At 41.2% G+C, this 21,906-nt stretch overlaps 1 protein-coding gene across 1 annotated transcript; it reads right to left on the reverse strand.

Moving 5' to 3' along the window:
• Positions 1-201: 201 nt before the first annotated feature.
• nrn1a (neuritin 1a) lies at positions 202-19,580 on the reverse strand. Its single transcript, XM_034185335.1, has 3 exons — positions 19,413-19,580; positions 11,990-12,137; positions 202-767 (listed from the first exon to the last, which is right to left on the reverse strand). The coding sequence occupies exons 1-3, from the start codon at positions 19,465-19,467 to the stop codon at positions 548-550; spliced, it is 423 nt and encodes a 140-aa protein (XP_034041226.1). The 5' UTR covers positions 19,468-19,580; the 3' UTR covers positions 202-547.
• Between the last annotated feature and the right edge of the window lie 2,326 nt (positions 19,581-21,906).

Here is a 21,906-nt window from a genome sequence, read left to right on the forward strand (position 1 = left end):
TTATGGTGTTAAACGTTGCCTCTCATTCCCTATAAATACGCACCTTAGGCTACGCGGGAAGTCTAACATATAGCCTGATTGTGTGTCAGCGCGCGGCCGTCACAGCGCGTGGCCTCGGCCTGCCCGCCCATCATCAATAATTCATGCTTGATTTTAATACTGTGTAATTCCACAGTTGTAAGCGAGCAAAGATCCATCAAATTTTCATCATTTCAGCTGGACAATGTGTTGAATATTTCATGTTATCGACCTCCGGGTCAGTCAGCGTGTGATTGGATGAGTGCTCCGGGCGGGCGGCTGTCCCGTCAGACCGCGCCCCTTACTGTGATGCCGTGAAATCCTTTTTGGAGTATAGTTTTCTACTTTTGTCACCATGAATTCAGCCGATGATGTCGTATTTTCAGTATTGAAGAGCAGCTCTCGCTCATTATCTCTTTTCTTTTTTCAGTTGTTTTTTATTCTTTTGGCTCAACATTTTGTTTTATTTTGGGTTTTGTTTTTTTGCTTAGTTTTCTGTATTTTTTTTTGCCCCGTTTCCTTGTTTCTGTTAAAACGCCAGCCAAGTCAGTATGGTGGGTAGAAGCAGGGCGAGGCTCCTGGCGTCAGCTGCTGTGGTAGCTGAGTTGCCGCTGCTACAAAGTTCAAACAAACTCCCACGGAATTCCAAGTTGCGGGACTGCTTTTTCAGTTTCTCCCAAAGGTCCGTGGCTCCCTGTGGGCAGTCTGCCAGAGCCGTGGTGGCACAGGCGTGGAAGTCGTCCCAGTAACTGGCAGGAGAAAGCACAGCGAGTGTTAGCACCACTGCCACGTGACTGCAGTAAAGGCTGACGAGCAACCAAAAGCATCATTCTGGGGAAGGAATGCCAAGAGTGGAAGTCATCCCGGAATCTGACAGGAAGTGAAGAGTTCAGCAACATAAAGGCAAGCGAGGGCGGAAAAGGCTTTTTTACATCACCTTAGACAGTAAATCTGATTCATAATCCACCCCCACCCCAACCACACACACGCGCGCACACACACAACAGCAAAAGATGTTTCAGGTGCAGTTCTACCAATTGAACAGAGAGTGGTGCTATACTGAACATTTTTATCGCAAAATCTGTGGAAATTGACAGTTGGTATTTCAGCTCCAGTTTCACCAAGCTGTCAGATGGTGGCGCTAGACACCCAAACGAACACACATGAGGGATTGTAATAATCCTTCATGGCTGATATTCTACAACCCCTGGCAAAAATTATGGAATCATCGGCCTCGGCGGATGTTCATTCAGTTGTTTAATTTTGTAGAAAAAAAGCAGATCACAGACATGACACAAAACTAAAGTCATTTCAAATGGCAACTATCTGGCTTTAAGAAACACTATAAGAAATCAGGAAAAAAAAATTGTGGCAGTCAGTAACGGTTACTTTTTTAGACCAAGCAGAAGGAAAAAAATATGGACTCACTCAATTCTGAGGAATAAATTATGGAATCACCCTGTAAATTTTCATCCCCAAAACTAACACCTGCATCAAATCAGATCTGCTCGTTAGTCTGCATCTAAAAAGGAGTGATCACACTTTAGAGAGCTGTTGCACCAAGTGGACTGACATGAATCATGGCTCCAACACGAGAGATGTCAATTGAAACAAAGGAGAGGATTATCAAACTCTTAAAAGAGGGTAAATCATCACGCAATGTTGCAAAAGATGTTGGTTGTTCACAGTCAGCTGTGTCTAAACTCTGGACCAAATACAAACAACATGGGAAGGTTGTTAAAGGCAAACATACTGGTAGACCAAGGAAGACATCAAAGCATCAAGATAGAAAATTTAAAGCAATATGTCTCAAAAATCAAAAATGCACAACAAAACAAATGAACGAATGGAAGGAAACTGGAGTCAACATCTGTGACCGAACTGTAAGAAACTGCCTAAAGGAAATGGGATTTACATACAGAAAAGCTAAACGAAAGCCATCATTAACACCTAAACAGAAGAAAACAAGGTTACAATGGGCTAAGGAAAAGCAATCGTGGACTGTGGATCAATCAATCAATCAATTTTTTTATATAGCGCCAAATCACAACAAACAGTTGCCCCAAGGCGCTTTATATTGTAAGGCAAGGCCATACAATAATTATGTAAAACCCCAACGGTCAAAACGACCCCCTGTGAGCAAGCACTTGGCTACAGTGGGAAGGAAAAACTCCCTTTTAACAGGAAGAAACCTCCAGCAGAACCAGGCTCAGGGAGGGGCAGTCTTCTGCTGGGACTGGTTGGGGCTGAGGGAGAGAACCAGGAAAAAGACATGCTGTGGAGGGGAGCAGAGATCGATCACTAATGATTAAATGCAGAGTGGTGCATACAGAGCAAAAAGAGAAAGAAACAGTGCATCATGGGAACCCCCCAGCAGTCTACGTCTATAGCAGCATAACTAAGGGATGGTTCAGGGTCACCTGATCCAGCCCTAACTATAAGCTTTAGCAAAAAGGAAAGTTTTAAGCCTAATCTTAAAAGTAGAGAGGGTGTCTGTCTCCCTGATCTGAATTGGGAGCTGGTTCCACAGGAGAGGAGCCTGAAAGCTGAAGGCTCTGCCTCCCATTCTACTCTTACAAACCCTAGGAACTACAAGTAAGCCTGCAGTCTGAGAGCGAAGCGCTCTATTGGGGTGATATGGTACTACGAGGTCCCTAAGATAAGATGGGACCTGATTATTCGAAACCTTATAAGTAAGAAGAAGAATTTTAAATTCTATTCTAGAATTAACAGGAAGCCAATGAAGAGAGGCCAATATGGGTGAGATATGCTCTCTCCTTCTAGTCCCTGTCAGTACTCTAGCTGCAGCATTTTGAATTAACTGAAGGCTTTTTAGGGAACTTTTAGGACAACCTGATAATAATGAATTACAATAGTCCAGCCTAGAGGAAATAAATGCATGAATTAGTTTTTCAGCATCACTCTGAGACAAGACCTTTCTGATTTTAGAGATATTGCGTAAATGCAAAAAAGCAGTCCTACATATTTGTTTAATATGCGCTTTGAATGACATATCCTGATCAAAAATGACTCCAAGATTTCTCACAGTATTACTAGAGGTCAGGGTAATGCCATCCAGAGTAAGGATCTGGTTAGACACCATGTTTCTAAGATTTGTGGGGCCAAGTACAATAACTTCAGTTTTATCTGAGTTTAAAAGCAGGAAATTAGAGGTCATCCATGTCTTTATGTCTGTAAGACAATCCTGCAGTTTAGCTAATTGGTGTGTGTGTGGATGACTGGATGAAAGTCATATTCAGTGATGAATCTCGAATCTGCATTGGGCAAGGTGATGATGCTGGAACTTTTGTTTGGTGCCGTTCCAATGAGATTTATAAAGATGAGTGCCTGAAGAGAACATGTAAATTTCCACAGTCATTGATGATATGGGGCTGCATGTCAGGTAAAGGCACTGGGGAGATGGCTGTCATTACATCATCAATAAATGCACAAGTCTACGTTGATATTTTGGACACTTTTCTTATCCCATCAATTGAAAGGATGTTTGGGGATGATATCATTTTTCAAGATGATAATGCATCTTGCCATAGAGCAAAAACTGTAAAAACATTCCTTGCAAAAAGACACATAGGGTCAATGTCATGGCCTGCAAATAGTCCGGATCTTAATCCAATTGAAAATCTTTGATGGAAGTTGAAGAAAATGGTCCATGACAAGGCTCCAACCTGCAAAGCTGATCTGGAAACAGCAATCAGAGAAAGTTGGAGCCAGATTGATGAAGAGTACTGTTTGTCACTCATTAAGTCCATGCCTCAGAGACTGCAAGCTGTTATAAAAGCCAGAGGTGGTGCAACAAAATACTAGTGATGTGTTGGAGCGTGCTTTTGTTTTTCATGATTACATCATTTTTTCCTCAGAATTGAGTGATTCCATTTTTTTTCCCCCTCTGTTTGGTCTAAAAAAGTAACCGTTACTGACTGACAATTTTTTTTCCTGATTTCTTATAGTGTTTCTTAAAGCCAGAAAGTTGCCATTTGAAATGACTTTAGTTTTGTGTCATGTCTGTGATCTGCTTTTTTTCTACAAAATTAAACAACTGAATGAACATCCTCCGAGGCCGGTGATTCCATAATTTTTGCCAGGGGTTGTAGAACATAATCAACATAATCTCAGGCCCAAATATGTGGGTCTGTTAGTTTGTCTGGCAAATAGCAATTATTTATTGTTTAAATTTTTTCAGACAGTGTGGAGACTTTTGTAAAAGCACATCTTAAATACCGCTGATCAAAACAGAGGCACTCAACTCATGCTATCATTACCCTGCTAGCATCTCAGGTTACGTGACACCAGTTAGCATCGCACTGTGTGATAACAGCGGGTTTTCATGCTAAAATGGGCCTATTAGCATAGCATATATGACACTTGTTAGCATCACGTTATGACACGAGTGAATGTTCATGCTAATGTTAGCCCATTAGCATCATGTTATGTAGGGTTGCCACCTTTCTGAAATGAAAATAAAGGACGTCCACCACGGGTCCTCAGGACCACGACCACCGCCCAAGAAGTGGTTGGTATATTTAATTTTGAAAAAAGCATTTAGTCCAACTTAAAGCTGTAAGCGCTTTGTTAAGACGGACCTGTTAATGATAAACTGTGCAGTCACTGAAGTGTGCAATAATAATATTTATGAAAATATGGAACAATTTGTGTCCCGTATTGACTCAATACAGGACACAATTAATTGTCAAATAAAGGACAATTCTGTATTTTTTGTGGAATTTGCGAGATTAGAGTGTTTTTTTTTATACTCAGAAGACATAAAGCCCGTGTCCACATACCATATTTTCTGGAGTATAAGTCACAGGGCCTCCCCAACTACAATGTAGTTAAAAACAACAAAAAAAAAACACTGCTACATATACTACAGGAAAATACGTTAACTTTTTTAAGGTGAGAAGAAAAAAGTCAGTGAGTGGCATTTGTTTCTGTAACAACAATAAATGGCTAACAGCTAGCTTACAGTGTACAGCAATTATGAAGTACTCATCCAGAACCATGCATCTGTCTGCTGTCACAGATGAGTTTTTGTCACTGTTATTATACATCTTGAGAAACAAATCTGCAGTAATAAACTTTTCCTCCTGGTTGCCACTTGGAGTGGATCCACAAAAGAAAAAAAAAAGGACCAGGTGTTTTGTGGAGCCGATCGCATACACTGCAACAGGAAAAAGACACTTGCACCCAGAAAAGAACACGACAGGAAGCCGGACTGTCCGATCTGCTCGCCGCTCTGGAATGTGACAATTGCTGTATTAGTTTGTGGAAACGGTGAACAAAAAGTGAATTAAAAAGTGAACACTGTTGGTAGACTGCAGTCTGCATGTAGAGAACAAAAACCAGAAAGCATAAAAAACCATGTTGACTCCAGCAAATGTTTTGTTAGTGTGACGGAGGCCAGCAGGAGGCGCTGTGAATGTGGTAGTCAATCAGACTCACTCCGCTGACAGCTAAAAGACTCTCTGGTCATTCGGGGCAGAGTCTGGGTGGGAGGAGTCAAACACAAGGCAGAGGAAGCTGCCACACTGACTCGAGTGAATGTGTTGACTCGAGTGAATGTTTTGCTATCACATTGACTCGAGTGAATGTTTTGATTCTAGTGAATTTTGTGACTTGAGTGAATGCTTTGCCTTCACGCTGACTCAAGTTAATGTTTTGACTCGAGTGAATGATTTGACTTGAGTGAATGTTTTGCTGTCATGCTGACTCGCGTGAATATTTGACTCGAGTGAATGTTTTGCCTCACGTTGACTCGAGTGAATGTTTTGCCATCACACTGACTCGAGATAATGTTTTGACTTGAGTGAATGTTTTACCATCACACTGACTGGAGTGAATGTTTTGATTCGAGTGAATGTTTTGCCATCATGCTGACTCGAGTGAATGTTTTGATTCAAGTGAATGTTTTGCCATCACGCTGACTCAAGATAATGTTTTGACTTGAGTGACTGTTTAGCTGTCACGTTGACACGTGTGATTGTTTGACTCGAGTAAATGTTTTGACTTGAGTGAATGTTTTGCTGTCACGCTGACTCGAGTGAATGTTTTGGCTTGAGTGAATGTTTTGCCGTCATGCTGACTCGCGTGAATGTTTGACTCGAGTGAAAGTTTTGCCTCACGTTGACTCGAGTGAATGTTTTGATTTGAGTGAATGTTTTGCCATCACATTGACTCGAGATAATGTTTTGACTCGAATGAAAGTTTTGCCATCACGCTGACTTGAGCGAATGTTTTGACTCAAGTGAGCATTTTGCCATCACGCTGACTCGAGTTAATGTTTGACTCGAGTGAATGTTTTGACTTGAGTGAATGTTTTGTTGTCATACTGACTCAAGTGAATGTTTTGACTTGAGTGACTGTTTAACTGTCACTTTGACATGTGTGATTGTTTAACTCGAGTGAATGTTTTGACTCAAGTGAATGTTTTGCCATCACAATAACTCAAATTAATGTTTTCACTTGAGTGAATGTTTTGCCGTCAGGCTGACTCGTGTGACTGTTTTTGATTCAAGTGAATGTTTCGACTTGAGTGAATGTTTTGCCATCATGCTGACTCGAGTGAATGTTTTGACTTGAGTGAATGTTTTGCCGTCATGCTGACTTGAGTGAATATTTGCACTCGAATGAATGTTTTGCTGTCACATTGATGCACATGAATGTTTTGACTCAAGTAAATGTTTTGCCGCCGCGCTAACTCGAGTGAATGTTTTGCTGTCACGCTGACTCGAGTGAATGTTTTGCTGTCACGCTGACTCGAGTCAATGTTTTGCTGTCACGCTAACTTGAGTGAATGTTTTGCCGTCACACTAACTGACGTAAGTGAATGTTTGCACTCGAATGAATGTTTTGCTGTCACGTTGACTCGAGTGAATGTTTTGCTGTCACGCTGACTCGAGTGAATGTTTTGCTGTCACGCTGACTCGAGTGAATGTTTTGCCGTCATGCTGACTTGAGTGAATGTTTGGACTTGAGTGAATGTTTTGCCATCATGCTGACTCGAGTGAATGTTTTGACTCAAGTGAATGTTTTGCCACCACGCTGACTTGAGTGAATGTTTTGACTCAAGTGAATGTTTTGACTCAAATGAATATTTTGCCGTCATGCTGACTCAAGTGAATGTTTTGACTCGAGTGAATGTTTTGCTGTCACGCTGACTCGCATGAATGTTTTGACTCGAGTGAATGTTTTGCTGTCACGAAAATTCACTCGGCAAAACATTCACTCGAGTCAGCGTGATGGCAAAATTTTCACTTGACTCAAATGAATGTTTTGACTCAAGTGAAAATTTTGCCGTCACGCTGACTCGAGTAAATGTTCTGACTCAAGTGAATGTTCTGACTCAAGTGAATGTTCTGACTCAAGTGAATGTTTTGACTCAAATGAATGTTTTGCCGCCACGCTGACTCGAGTGAATGTTTTTATGCAAGTGAATATTTTGCTGTCACACTGACTCGAGTGAATGTTTTGCTGTCACGCTGACTGGAGTGAATGTTTTGCTGTCACACTGACTCGAGTGAATGTTTTGCTGTCACGCTGACTCGAGTGAATATTTTGCTGTCACACTGACTCGAGTGAATGTTTTGCTGTCACTCTGACTCGAGTGAATATTTTGCTGTCACACTGATTCGAGTGAATGTTTTGCTGTCACACTGACTCGAGTGAATATTTTGCTGTCACACTGACTCGAGTGAATGTTTTGCTGTCACGCTGACTCGAGTGAATGTTTTGCTGTCACGCTGACTCAAGTGAATGTTTTGCCGTCATGCTGACTTGAGTGAATGTTTGGACTTGAGTGAATGTGTTGCCATCATGCTGACTCGAGTGAATGTTTTGACTCAAGTGAATGTTTTGCCACCACGCTGACTCGAGTGAATGTTTTGACTCAAGTGAATATTTTGCTGTCACACTGACTTGAGTGAATGTTTTGACTCAAGTGAATGTTTTGACTCAAATGAATATTTTGCCGTCATGCTGACTCAAGTGAATGTTTTGACTCGAGTGAATGTTTTGCCGTCACGCTGACTCGCATGAATGTTTTGACTCGAGTGAATGTTTTGCTGTCACGCTGACTTGAGTGAATGTTTTGCTGTCACGAACATTCACTCGGCAAAACATTCACTCGAGTAAGCGTGACTGCAAAATTTTCACTTGACTCAAATGAATGTTTTGACTCAAGTGAAAATTTTGCTGTCACGCTGACTCGAGTAAATGTTCTGACTCAAGTGAATGTTCTGACTCAAGTGAATGTTTTGACTCAAATGAATGTTTTGCCGCCACGCTGACTCGAGTGAATGTTTTTATGCGAGTGAATATTTTGCTGTCACACTGACTCGAGTGAATGTTTTGCCGTCACACTGACTGACGCATGTGAATGTTTGACTCAAGTGAATGTTTAGACTCAAATGAATGTTTTGCCGCCACGCTGGCTCGAGTGAATGTTTTTATGCGAGTGAATATTTTGCTGTCACACTGACTGACGCATGTGAATGTTTGACTCAAGTGAATGTTTTGACTCAAGTGAATATTTTGCCGTCACGTTGACTCGAGTGAATGTTTTGACTCAAGTGAATGCTTTGACTCCACGCTGACTCGAGTGAATGTTTTGACTCAAGTGAATATTTTGCTGTCACGCTGACTTGAGTGAATGTTTTGACTCAAGTGGATATTTTGCCGTCACACTGACTCAAGTGAATGTTTTGACTCGAGTGAATGTTTTGCTGTCACGCTGACTCGTGTGAATGTTTTGACTTGAGTGAATGTTTTGCTGTCACGCTGACTCGCGTGAATGTTTTTACTCGAGTGAATGTTTTGCCGTCATGCTGACTTGAGTGAATGTTTGCACTCGAATGAATGTTTTGCTGTCACGTTGATGCGCATGAATGTTTTGACTCGAGTAAATGTTTTGCCGTCGCACTAACTTGAGTGAATGTTTTGCTGTCACGCTGACTCGAGTGAATGTTTGACTCAAGTGAATGTTTTGACTCGAGTGAATGTTTTGCTGTCACGCTGACTTGAGTGAATGTTTTGCCATAACACTGACTGACGTAAGTGAACGTTTTTATTCGAGCGAATGTTTTGCCGTCATGCTGACTTGAGTGAATGTTTGGACTCAAATTAATGTTTTGCTGTCATGCTGACTTGAGTGAATGTTTGGACTCAAATTAATGTTTTGCTGTCATGCTGACTTGAGTGAATGTTTGGACTCAAATTAATGTTTTGCTGTCATGCTGACTTGAGTGAATGTTTTGCCGTCATGCTGACTTGAGTGAAAGTTTGGACTTGACTGAATGTTTTGTCGTCACGTTAATTTGAGTGAATGTTGTGCTGTCACGCTGACTCGAGTGAATGTTTTGCCGTCACATTGACTGACGCGTGTGAATGTTTGACTCAAGTGAATGTTTTGACTCAAGCGAATATTTTGCCGTCACGCTGACTCGAGCGAATGTTCTGACTCAAGTGAATGTTTTGACTCAAATGAATGTTTTGCTGCCACACTGACTCGAGTGAATGTTTTTATGCGAGTGAATATTTTGCTGCAACACTGACTCGAGTGAGTGTTTTGACTCGAGTGAATATTTTGCTGCAACACTGACTCGAGTGAGTGTTTTGACTCGAGTGAATGTTTTGCTGTCACACTGACTGACGCTTGTGAATGTTTGACTCAAGTGAATGTTTTTATGCGAGTGAATATTTTGCTGTCACACTGACTCGAGCAAGTGTTTTGACTCGAGTGAATCCATCACACGTGTGAATGACAGACGTGTGTGAATGTTTGACTCAAGTGAATATTTTGCCGTCACGCTGACTCGAGTGATTGTTTTGACTCGAATGTTTTGTCACCACGCTGACTCGAGTGAATGTTTTGCTGCCACGCTGACTCGCGTGAATGTTTTGACTCGAGTGAATGTTTTGCTGTCACACTGACTCGCGTGAATGTTTGGACTTGAATGAATGTTTTGCCGTCATGCTGACTTGAGTGAATGTTTGCACTCGAATGAATGTTTTGCTGTCACGTTGATGCGCATGAATGTTTTGACTTGAGTAAATGTTTTGCCGTTGCGCTAACTCGAGTGAATGTTTTGCTGTCACGCTGACTGACGAAAGTGAATGTTTTTATTCGAGCGAATGTTTTGCCGTCATGCTGACTTGAGTGAATGTTTGGACTCGAATTAATGTTTTGCTGTCACACTGACTCGAGTGAATGTTTTGCCGTCACACTGACTGACGCATGTGAATGTTTGACTCGAGTGAATGTTTTGACTCAAATGAATATTTTGCCGTCACGCTGACTCGTGAATGTTTTGACTCGAGTGAATGTTTTGACTCAAGTGAATGTTTTGCCGTCATGCTGACTTGAGTGAATGTTTGCACTCGAATGAATGTTTTGCTGTCACGTTGATGCGCATGAATGTTTTGACTTGAGTAAATGTTTTGCCGTTGCGCTAACTCGAGTTAATGTTTTGCTGTCACGCTGACTGACGAAAGTGAATGTTTTTATTCGAGCGAATGTTTTGCCGTCATGCTGACTTGAGTGAATGTTTGGACTCGAATTAATGTTTTGCTGTCACACTGACTCGAGTGAATGTTTTGCCGTCACACTGACTGACGCATGTGAATGTTTGACTCGAGTGAATGTTTTGACTCAAATGAATATTTTGCCGTCACGCTGACTCGTGAATGTTTTGACTCGAGTGAATGTTTTGACTCAAGTGAATGTTTTGCCGTCATGTTGACTTGAGTGAATGTTTTGCTGTCACACTGACTCGAGTGAGTGTGTTGACTCGAGTGAATGTTTTTATGCGAGTGAATATTTTGCTGTCACACTGATTCGAGTGTTTTGACTCGAGTGAAAATTTTGCTGTCACACTGACTCCAGTGAGTGTTTTGACTCGAGTGAATGTTTTGCTGTCACACTGACTCGAGTGAGTGTTTTGACTCGAGTGAATGTTTTGCTGTCACACTGACTCAAGTGAGTGTTTTGATTCGAGTGAATGTTTAAGTCGAATGAATGTTTTGCCATCACACTGATTCTAGTGAGTGTTTTGACTCGAGTGAATGTTTTCCCATCACACTAACTCGAATGTTTTGCTCTTTATTTTTCAGCCTCCTTCCTTTTCTTCATCCATGCCTCCTTTCTGTTCCTCCTCTGTCCTTTCTTTACTTCCTTTACCATTCTGTCCATGCTTGCATCCTTGTCTCCTCACCTGACTCCTTTCTTCCTCTCCTCTCTGGTCCTTTGATATTTACATACTGAAGTGTCCTCATCCTTACACTTTCACTCCTTTATTCTTTTTCTTCTGGTTTCCTCCCTTCATTATTCTGTCCTCTTTTTGTGCAGGGGGTTTTCCCCTCCCTCTTTTTTGCCTTCGTTTGTTTTTGCCTCATCTGTTCCTCTTCTCTCTCTCTCTCTCTCTTTCCCTCCCCCTCTGCTGTCACACCGTATCTAATCTAATCTTCCAATCTGCTCTTATTGATGTTGACCTTGTGACCTTTGCCGTGTCGATGCTACATCTCTGAGCAATTATCCTGTGCACGTGCGCGTGTGGGCGTGTTAATGTGTCCTGTCTGCCATGCCCCCACACGGCGGTGATGGAGCCGTCAGTGAATTAAATAAACCTTTGTGTGGGGGGTGCGCTGTGCCATCTGGTGCCCACCCGCTGCAGGGACGGGTGAGGGGTGTGAAATGGGAGGGGCCAGATGGTTCGCTGCCCACCCCCTTTGTAAACAGACACCGACAGGCGGGAATCTTTTTATTTTTCTTGTTTTCATGTGTAAAATTGTGAGTGTGGAGCACGAGGACAACAGAGTCTGATCTTCTCTGTCAGATCCTGAAGAAAATAAAAGAGCTGCACTCAGTAGAGCGCAGCCTTTAACCAAGAGCCAGCAGTTACCAAGATCTGGACCTGTGATTGGATCAGAACCAAACTGCGTCTGTGAGTGAGACACCTACGTGCAGATCTTGTGCAGGTTCTTCCTGTCGTCCAGCTCCTGGGGATAGTTGGCCATGTTCTCCCCTAACTGAAGCAGACAGTCCGAGAAACCTTTGAAGACCGAGTCACACTGACCAGCGCTGACCAGGACCATCTGCAGCACAGAGACTGGAGGGGGGACGGAGGACGGGGACAAGACACAAATAAGAGAGGAGGGACGGGGAAGATGAGGACAGAAGAGCCACAGAACAAGTTTACATTCACACTCCAGCCTGTGATCTGTCAGTCATCCAGGCAGGAGATGATTAGAGGTTTCCTCGAGAACATCTGGACCTCTTCAAGAAGAGGTCCAGATGTTCTCGAGTGCTGGCTGTGTGTTCGCTGCAAACTTATTTGAGAACACCGCCATGTTTCTGATGCACTCTGAGTTCAAAGCAGATGGTTGTAGAACGTCGGGTTCGCGTCCGTCTGTCTGGAGCTCGATCTCTGTGAGGACTTTGTGGATTTTCTTCACATTCGTTACGATGATCGCTTCCATGCTGTGTGTCATAATGTCACCATTCCCAGCGCGGTCACGCCGCTGAATTAAACCTTCGTATTTTGTGCTGTAAATTTTGAGGTTGATGTTTACTGCCCCCTGCTGGTTTCATGGGGATGGTGACGTTCAGCAGCTCCGCCTGGTTGTTTGCGATTTAAATCAGATTTAACTTCCCGACATCAGTCCAGACAACTGTTGGCTAAAATGTGCAGGAGCCTGAAACCTGTTTAGTTCTTTTCTTACGTTGATGTCCGTCACCCATCGAAACGGTTAATCTGGTTCCCAATTGAACTCTGTTCCAAACCGCCCACTTCCTTCTCTTTTTCCGTTAATTTCTCTCCTTCATTCATTGAAGGTTTCTGTGCACGCTTGGGTGGTGCAGTGTACACATTTAAAAATGTTGAAATGTTTTGCGGCTGTTTGTTAGCAGGATCATTCAAAACCTAATGAACAGATTTCAGTTAAATTTGGTGAGTCGACAGATGAGGTTCCAGGAAATAAGTGATTTGATTTGGGAGATGATACATTATGGAAATGACTTGTGAGATTGAGAAAAACGTTTGCCGCTTAGCAACATTAAACTCCAACCGTTGTGAGAGGATGTTGATGAAACTTGGTGATCAGATGGATAATATCCTAGAAACTGAGGGATTTGATTTGAAATCAGATCTTGTGACTTGGTGCCCCCCTACGCACGCCCCTGCTGGGGGGATCCCGGGGCAAGCAGCCCGGAAAGTCTCTCATCATTGTTTTGAAGACAGTTTTTATTTTCAACGTGGGAAATCTTCTCATTCAATCAGCCTTTGTTTATGTGAGACGTTTTTGAGACATTTCTCACATTTTTTCACACCTTTGTTCAGCCCCTCGAGGGGGTTTGTGATCCTCTCGACCCCCCCTCTGTATCCGTCTCTGCAGGATCCAGAACAGGGTTCGGAGCCTTCAGGGACACGTGGCCTCGGCGCAGGTCAGCGCTCTTTGAGGACCTTCTAGTTGACATTGTTTTTGCACAGATGCACACGAGACAACAGCAGCAGGACAGCTGTCAAACCCGAGGACGGCCGTGTCCTCGAGCCAGTTTAACGACAAACAAACTGATTAACAGCAGCCACGGTGTTTATTTAAGCTTCAATCGGTAATTAATTAATTCAGTCGACTCGGCTGGCAGACCCGTCATGGGTTGCCAGGTCTGACACGCCTCCATCCCCCTTTTACGCGGCACAGATACGCCCCTCTGTGTGACCTCTGTGAGCTGGCTGTGGGTTCGGCGTGGCGCGTGTGCGTGCTTCGTTATGCCAGAGATCAGGTTGATTGATTGGTTTGGGTAAGAGCACGGCTGCTGACTAACGGAGCGTGACGTGTAGAACGGACACGGCTCTTACACACAAACATGTCTCTGTGACGTTTGGGCAACTTTCCATTAATGACGGCGTTAATTAGGGGGAGGTGATGGTCTAGTGGTTAAGCGCTGGACTTGAGACCAGAGGGTCTTCGGTTCAAATCCCATCCTGACCAAAAAATCACTAAGGGCCCTTGGGCAAGGTCCTTAATCCCCCAGTTGCTCCTGGTGTGTAGTGAGTACTTTGTATGGCAGCAGCCTGACATCGGGATGAATGTGTGGCATTATTGTAAAGCACTTTGAGCATCTGATGCAGATGGAAAAGCGCTATATAAATGCAGTCAATTTATTTAGATACAAATACATTTAATACTAAGCTTTAAATGAGCCGGTAGCCATGTTTGTCTGCAGCTCCCCACCTGGACCTAGAGGACAAATTGGACAATTTCTAATTAAAAATTTAAATTTAAATTGATTGCCTTTGACAGTTACAGTGATTTTTTTTCCCTTTTTTTTTTTTTTAAGTTTCTGTGATTCTTCAGATGGTCGAAATCTGAAACTAGAATACTTGAGGTCTGTAGGTCATTATGACATCACAAAAAAAAAGATTCTTTGTGATGTCATAATGCCTGTTAAGCGAGTAAAGGAAAGTATTTGAAATCAGAAGTCAATTTGAAATTGAATCAACATTCCCCTGAGAGGCTCATAATGCCACAAAAATAAGCTCCGCCCCTTTAGCACACATGCTACACCGCTTACAGCCATATTTAAAGGACACAACTAAGAGGAGAATCCAAAAACACCACTTCCTGCCATTCCAGAGTCATGAAGTAAACCATCCACCCAGGCGCTTTGTGTTTTCCCATCGGAGGTCATCAGAAGCGCCCGACCCTCTCCCAGCATGCACTGGGAGAAGGCGAGTGCATTCTGGACAAATCACCACTTCATTGCGCTAACACGTTTTCTTGGCCTTTTGATTTGCTCAGGCGACAGTCTAATTCTGACAAAACCAGGATCCTGTTCTTCAGCTAACCAGTAGGAGGCGACACTGTGACTGGAAGTAAAAAGTTGGCCTTTTTTTTTTTTGCATAAAGACTTTTGTACTCATTCATACTTCAACCTTTAAACTTCAGAATTTAAAGTGTTTATGATTTTTCACATCTTCAGCTTTTTAATATTTTTCAAAATATTTATTTAAATGTTGAACTTTATATGGCAGCACTGTTGCCTCACAGTGAGAAGGTCATGGGTTCAATTCCCGCCTGTGGCCTTTCTGTGTGGAGTTTGCATGTTCTCCCTGTGTTTGCGTGGGTTTCCTCCAGGTGCTCTGGTTTCCTCCCACATCCAAAAATATGCGGGTTAGGTGGATTGGGATCTTTAAATTGTCCGTAGGTGTGCGTGTGGGTGTGTCTGTGTTTGTTTGTTTCTGGCCCTGTGACAGACTGGCGTCCTGTCCTGGGTGTACCCCGCCTCGCACTCTATGACTGCTGGGATAGGCTCCAGCCCCCCCGCGACCCTTAATTGGACTAAGCGGTTGAAGATGTGTGTGAACTTTATATATAATATAAATCACTGGGCGGAGCTGTAGAACCTTTTGACTTTGATCCTTATTTAGAGACCTTTTTCACATTTTGCAATGACATTTCTCTGCATTTGTCCTTTTTTCTATTTTTCCTCAGTAAATAAACCGCCTTTTCATAACTTTTCTTCTTAATTCAACCTTAAAACTTCAAACGTCATCAGTTTTCTTACTTTTCCTAATATTAATCTTTGTTGATTCTCAAATCAAATAAATTTTTGCACCCTTTAATTTCCTGTATATGTCACAGACTCAAACTTTAAAGCACATCTCTTTGTTGAGTTCCAGTTTATTATTTTCATAAGCTTGTCTACTGATGTGGATTAAATTTAAACTTCTAAGACTAACTTTTTCTTTTTTGTGTGATCACTTTTTTCCCTTTTTATGTAAAGGCATCCAATAGAAAAAAAAATGTGATGAATGACATAAAAAATTCATATAATTTTTGTTGTAAATTAAAAAGAAAAAAAAATTCCCCTTTCAGTGTGAAGGAATAGAAAAGTGAATAATTAAATCAACATCACTGAATAAAATAAAAACAGCAAATGTGGAAAAAAGTAGTCAGCTTTGTATAGTGACTGCATTTTTTATTTATTTGTTTGTTTATTTGTTTTTTATTTATTTATTTTTATTTTTTATTATTTCCAGATTTATTTTTTCAACATTTGTGGGCGAAATTATAGGTTTAAATCATAACTTGTTTCTGCACAGTGTTTCTTCCTTTTTATGAGCTTTTAGTTGTTTTTGAGTAACTTTTCATATTAAATGTGAGTAAAAAAGTTTAAGTTTAGAATGCTGATAAACATTTCACTGCTTTGGCTTTTATATTTTCATGGTTTGGGGGTTAAAGCCCTCTTTTAACTGCAATTTCATCAAAAAAATTATGTTCTTTAATTGCAGAATGAAAAATTCCATCAGCGGGACCTAAATTAAACATAAAATAAAATATCAAGCAAAACATCATTTTCACTGCCTGTCAAAGAAGGATAAAAGAATCTTTACAAGCTGATCAATAAGAGGGTCATAATGTGCAAAATCACATCTGATTTGCCACTTAGAGTTAAACATGTTCATGAGATCATGTTAATCATATGTGTCTGTGTATGTAGAAGAGCTCTTTAAGACATCTGTGACATATGTCACGGATGCCTGAGCGCCGGTTGGCACAGTGTGGCACCTCCACGCCGCCTGTGTGAGCGTCAGGGACTGTTCAGTGTTTCTCACTTTAAGGGTTTTTGGAAATTCAGCTGTAGTTTCACTTCTTCTTTTTGACAAAGTCTTGGTTTGTTCTCCACTGTGACGCTCTCACTGAGACAGAAGTCTCTCCTGCAGCCACTGGCCCCTGAAACATCTCCAGAGGTGTCATGAGTCTTGGTGGCTTCCCTCACTCTTCTGCTTTGTGCAAGCTTGCTCCGTTTTTTTGAGGATGAGCTGCACACTGATGTGTCTGAAGCCACCTGGCTGTAAAAGTGATCATTCAGTCACATTATGTTTATATTAAATGCTGCGACTGAGAACTTGAGTGAAAAGCAGCTGGACTCAATACGAAAGGACGGATGTCGTTTTTACACTTTGTGTCTTTTGTTGTAAATCGAGTTCATATTTCATTGTCTGAGTGAAACGATTCACCCCCCCACCCCCCACCCCAACCTGTGAGCACACAAAGCATTACATCATCACCAAACTGACACAAAGACTTGATGATCAGTCTGTCTGTCCACTTATCTGTCTGTCTGTCTGGGGCAGGAAACATGAATGAAATGAACTTGGAGTTTTTCTTTATTAAAAAAATATTATTTGATTTTCTATAAATCTTTATATATATATATATATATATGTATATATATGTGTGTGTGTGTGTGTGTGTGTGTGTGTGTGTGTGTGTGTGTGTGTGTGTGTGTGTGTGTGTGTGTGTGTGTGTGTGTGTGTGGCTTATTTAATTTTCACATGGTTTGTTGCGTTTAGTCACGTGATATTTGATGACGGAACGTTCGTTCATTCATTCATTCATTTTCTACACCCTCTGAGTCCAATCAAGGGTGGTGGGGGGGGGAGCTTGCGCCTGTCCCACCAAATCAAAATTTTATATTTATTCATTGACTGTGTTTTTCCCTTTATTATTAAACATATGTGAAAAATTCTTCAAAATAAAATCCATGTAATTGTATTTTTATTATTATTATTACTACTATTATTTATTTCCTTTTAAAATACTTTCAGAGGACCTTTTCTGTTCTGAAAATGCAATCTGGTTTTCTTTCTTTTTGCTTTAGTTTTATTTCTTTCTCTTTTCGTTTCTTTCTTTCTTTATTTTTTTTTTTATTCATTATAAATGATCAGCACGGTTGCCGGTTCAAGTCCAGACCTGACTGTCGCCCCATGAAGGGCATCCGACGTAAAACTTCTGCCAAATCTACGTGCAGTTTGACCCCAACTGAAACAAGGGCGCACCTGAAGGTTCTTGTTATTTTTTTAGAAATGAATTCCGTTTGCGTCCTTTTAAGTTAATTTCAGTTTCTGTCCCGTGCGACTGAATCGCGCGCATGTTTTGGTTCACGCCTCCGACTGCGCTCGCTCGCTGCATGCACGCGCATAGAAACGCGCACTGCTGCCTGCAGAGCAGCGCGTGGACACGCCCACGCAAAATACTCGTATCACACACGCGCTGCGCTCCACGCAAAGAGAAAAAAAAGTTTGAAGTCAGCAACACAAAAATGTTTTAATCTTCAGTGGTTTTAACAAAATAATTAAAATAGTCTCCTGCTGCAGATTCGGATTTATACTGACTCTCAACATCAAATCCAAAAACTACTAAACCGGAACCAGAACATTAGTATTGAAATAAAAAAAACACACAACACACACTCGATGATTCAGAAAGTAATCGAATTCAATCATTTTTTTATTCAAATTAATTCATATGTGTGGAAATATTGAAAGTTTTTTTTTTTTTACTTTTCGGTTCTTTTATTAATCTGAATCCACAAAGCCACCGAAACGGGTTTAGGTGTTAATATTTGATAGATGTGTTCTCTCTGACAAAAACTCAGAGGAGGATTTTCTGCGTCTTTAATAATTCGGCGCTTTCCTCGGCTCCCGGCGTGCACGCGCGTGCACGCGCCACCTCCACAGTGCCGTTATGCAAAATAAAAAATTAAAAAAACACCTACTCTCTTCTGTTGTTTAATTTTCATTCATATGTGGTCGTGTTTCCAGGTATTAGACAGATCCGGGAAGGTTTTTTTTTTTTTTTCCTGCTGCTGTATTTAAACTCCTTCACAGTTTTGTCATAAAATGTACAAAATGCGCTACTTTGACTTGCGCACGTTCAGCCTTTATTCGCCGCTCTTTCGTTTCTTTTTAAACTCATTGTTAGCTATTATTATTGTTTTATTTTCGTTAATGTATTTAAATATTTTCGGGATTATTCCCTTTCTGCTGTGAATAAGACGTAAATGCTCTTTAAATGTTTAAAATAATGTGACATTATCAAGTGGAAAATAAACTAAATTTGTGTGTGTGGGGGGGGGGGGGGGTATTCCCCTTGTTAGCCCACACATACGCACACGTGCGCGCTCGCGCGCAGCCTGTATGTGCGGTGCTGCCGACGCACGTGCCTCCACTGCTTTATTACGACCAACATCAAAGGAGGCTTTGAACCATTTAATTCGTTATTATTAACACGCGCTCTAGTCTCCGGTTAATTTTTTAAAGACAATAAAAACGAATTTTGACCGAGAAACGAATTTTTTTCCCGAAAATAAAGACATTTCAAATCTTATTTTCGTAGGGGGGTTAAATGTATTTTCAGTTAGAATAAATAATAATAAAAAACCGCCGCCAGATTAAAGCCATCGTGAATTTTATATGCGTTAAAATGTAAAATTCTAAAGCACGTGAATGCATCAGAATGAAGGAGAGGATTCATTTAAAAAACGAAATAATCTGCCTTTGTTCCGGTAAAGGTCCGGTCAGAGAGCACAGACTGACCTAAATGAAGAGCCAGACAGAGCGCGAGGTGTCTGGAGGAGCAGGTCGGTCCCATCGTCCTCCGAGTCCTCCTTCAGCATCCGAACCGAGTCACACAGTGGGAGCGCAGCCCGGCAGCTCCTCCGCACATCGCTCCTCTCTCCTCCTCCTCCGCCCGCTCTCTGGGCTCCAAAAGAAGAAGAAGAAGAACAAAAAACAAACAAACAAAAAGGTTCGACTGGTTCTCCTCCTGTCCGGACTCTGCCCGACCCGGTCGACGCCTCTGACTGGACAAAAAAGAAGAAGAAGAAGAAGAAAAGAGAGAAAGCTCCTCCCATCTCTCTCCCTCCCTCTCTGTCATCATTTCATCCACATTTTTATCATTTTCCTAATTTATTTATTTATTTAAATTTTTTTTTTTTTGTAAATCGCTCGATTATTATTATTATTATTTTTTTTTTACTTTTAACCTCTTTCTCACATATCGAAATATTTATTAACCATTTTTATTTAGAATCTATCATTTTTGTAACTACATATGTCGTGAAAGGATCTGCATGTTGACTTGAAGCCCTTCCTGACGCAGCTCCGTGCTACATGGACAAATTTGAACCTGCAACCTTCCGCACTCAAACCAAGAGCACTATCCACTTGACCACCTCGCGCTTTTTGTTATTATTTCATGGCACAGTATTCCCAAAGTTTAAAACATTTTATTCCCTAAAATAACAACAGTTGATTAGCTCGAACTTTATTAAAATGAGGTAATAATCATCGTCATGGCTCTTTTTTTTATGTGGTTATGGTTTGATCACAGTTCTCTGTCTGTGTGTAAATCTGATGCTAAAAGAAACAGATGTGAAAGGGTTCGTTTCAGACTTTTATGACACAGGCCGAAGAACCAAAAAAGAATATCACAGTCATTCTTTCATTTTACTGTTCCGACTTAAGAATTGAATTTCCAAAAATTCTCCTTTAAAAAATCATAATTTGAAATAAAAAAATAAAATTCGGATTTGTAACTTTGATGAAGATGAAACATTTTAGTATTTAATATAATTTAGAAAAACAAATTTTGATGTTAACACTTTAACTTTTGATCGTGTGAAAGACGGATTTTTTTTTATTCCCATGTGGAATAAAGTCTCATTAGTTTAGTTATTTACAGAACTGCCTCTTTGTTCAGTTTTCAGCGTTTGTGTGGATTCACTCAAAATGTTGATCTGATCAATATTCAAACTTAATCTCTGATCGTTCGTTCCTGATGAAGTGATACTGTGATTGTGTAAAACGTGTGGCCATTTTATTAGGAACCCCGCAGGAAAAGGATTCGAATGTGATTTTTTTTTTTAATGTGCTGACGTCACTTTTCTGAGAATAAAAGTCGTTAATCGTAAGAACGTGGGACTCGTGTTAATTGTCACGAGCAGAGGATTATGGGAGTTTTTTTCCCCCCTCCTTAAAGGCCCCTCGGGATGATGTGACGTCGTATTGGCTCCGTCCCTCGCTGACGTCAGCAGAAAACAAACCGTCAACACATCGTTTCTTTAGTTCCACCGGAATTAAATTGTTCTACTTGTGACCAGAATGTTTGACCTTTTTGTTTGACTTTGACCTTCAAATATTATCTTTCCGTCTCTCATCCAATCAGAATCACGGTCACACCTCCGGCTCCGGCAGACACACACGATTGGATTCAGACGCTCTGCATGTCGGCGCCCTCTGCTGGCCGGCAGGGGGAACTGCAGCATGGCGCTCATCAGGATGCGAGTATTCTATTAGGAGGATGTTTCTCCTGGTATGTAAATTCTCAGCCAATCACAAAGTCAGTACGAACTACGTCATTCACGCATTAGCATACGATTAACATACCAGCGCGCACACGCCAAAAGGTGAACAAACACTGGCCCCACTTGCATTCTGGGTAAAATGTACTAATAATAAATTAATTTGTATTACGTGCTTCAAAGAGCTGAGCTTCGTGCTGTTGGAGTGTAGTGATGTTGGAATAATCCACAAAATCTCTCCTGTTTGCTCACAAAAAGCAGACAATTTAATGCTTAAGACTTTTTTCTGGAGTCTGATTGGTGTGTTTCAATCTTTTTTTCATTTACGGAGTGAAACATTAGTTTCGAGATACATTTTTAAAGATAGAGAGTTTAAAGATACATTAAAGTTGTTTGAATTAATGTATCACTTAATGTTATTTAAATTAACGTGTCACTCCATAAAAAATGCGCCAAAAGATGAACAAACGCAGAACAAACACTGGCCATCACTCCAAACTGCACCGACCACGTGTTGTTGACATTTTGTTTACCTCATGAATGAATCTATATACATAAAGGGCTACGTCTGTCTGTCTGTCCGGGATAAACTCCTAAACGATAATAACGATAAAAACTATATATATTGTGAATCCTCGTGACATGGGGAACAAACTGGTACCATTTTTTAAAAAAGTTGAACTGAAAATTACCCCCAAAATAGCCGGCTGTGGGTATGACCAGGCAGA

Source organism: Thalassophryne amazonica, chromosome 1 (genome assembly GCF_902500255.1).
Source record: "Thalassophryne amazonica chromosome 1, fThaAma1.1, whole genome shotgun sequence".
In the NCBI taxonomy this organism is placed as follows: domain Eukaryota; kingdom Metazoa; phylum Chordata; class Actinopteri; order Batrachoidiformes; family Batrachoididae; genus Thalassophryne; species Thalassophryne amazonica.

Coding starts and splice junctions, on each gene's coding strand:
- nrn1a (XM_034185335.1), bottom strand. CDS start 19,467: ATGGGACCGACCTGCTCCTCCAGACACCTCGCGCTCTGTCTGGCTCTT. Junction 12,138..19,412: donor CTGTCTGGCTCTTCATTTAG/GTCAGTCTGTGC, acceptor TCCCCCCTCCAG/TCTCTGTGCTGCAGATGGTC. Junction 768..11,989: donor AACCTGCACAAGATCTGCAC/GTAGGTGTCTCA, acceptor TTCTCCTGCCAG/TTACTGGGACGACTTCCACG.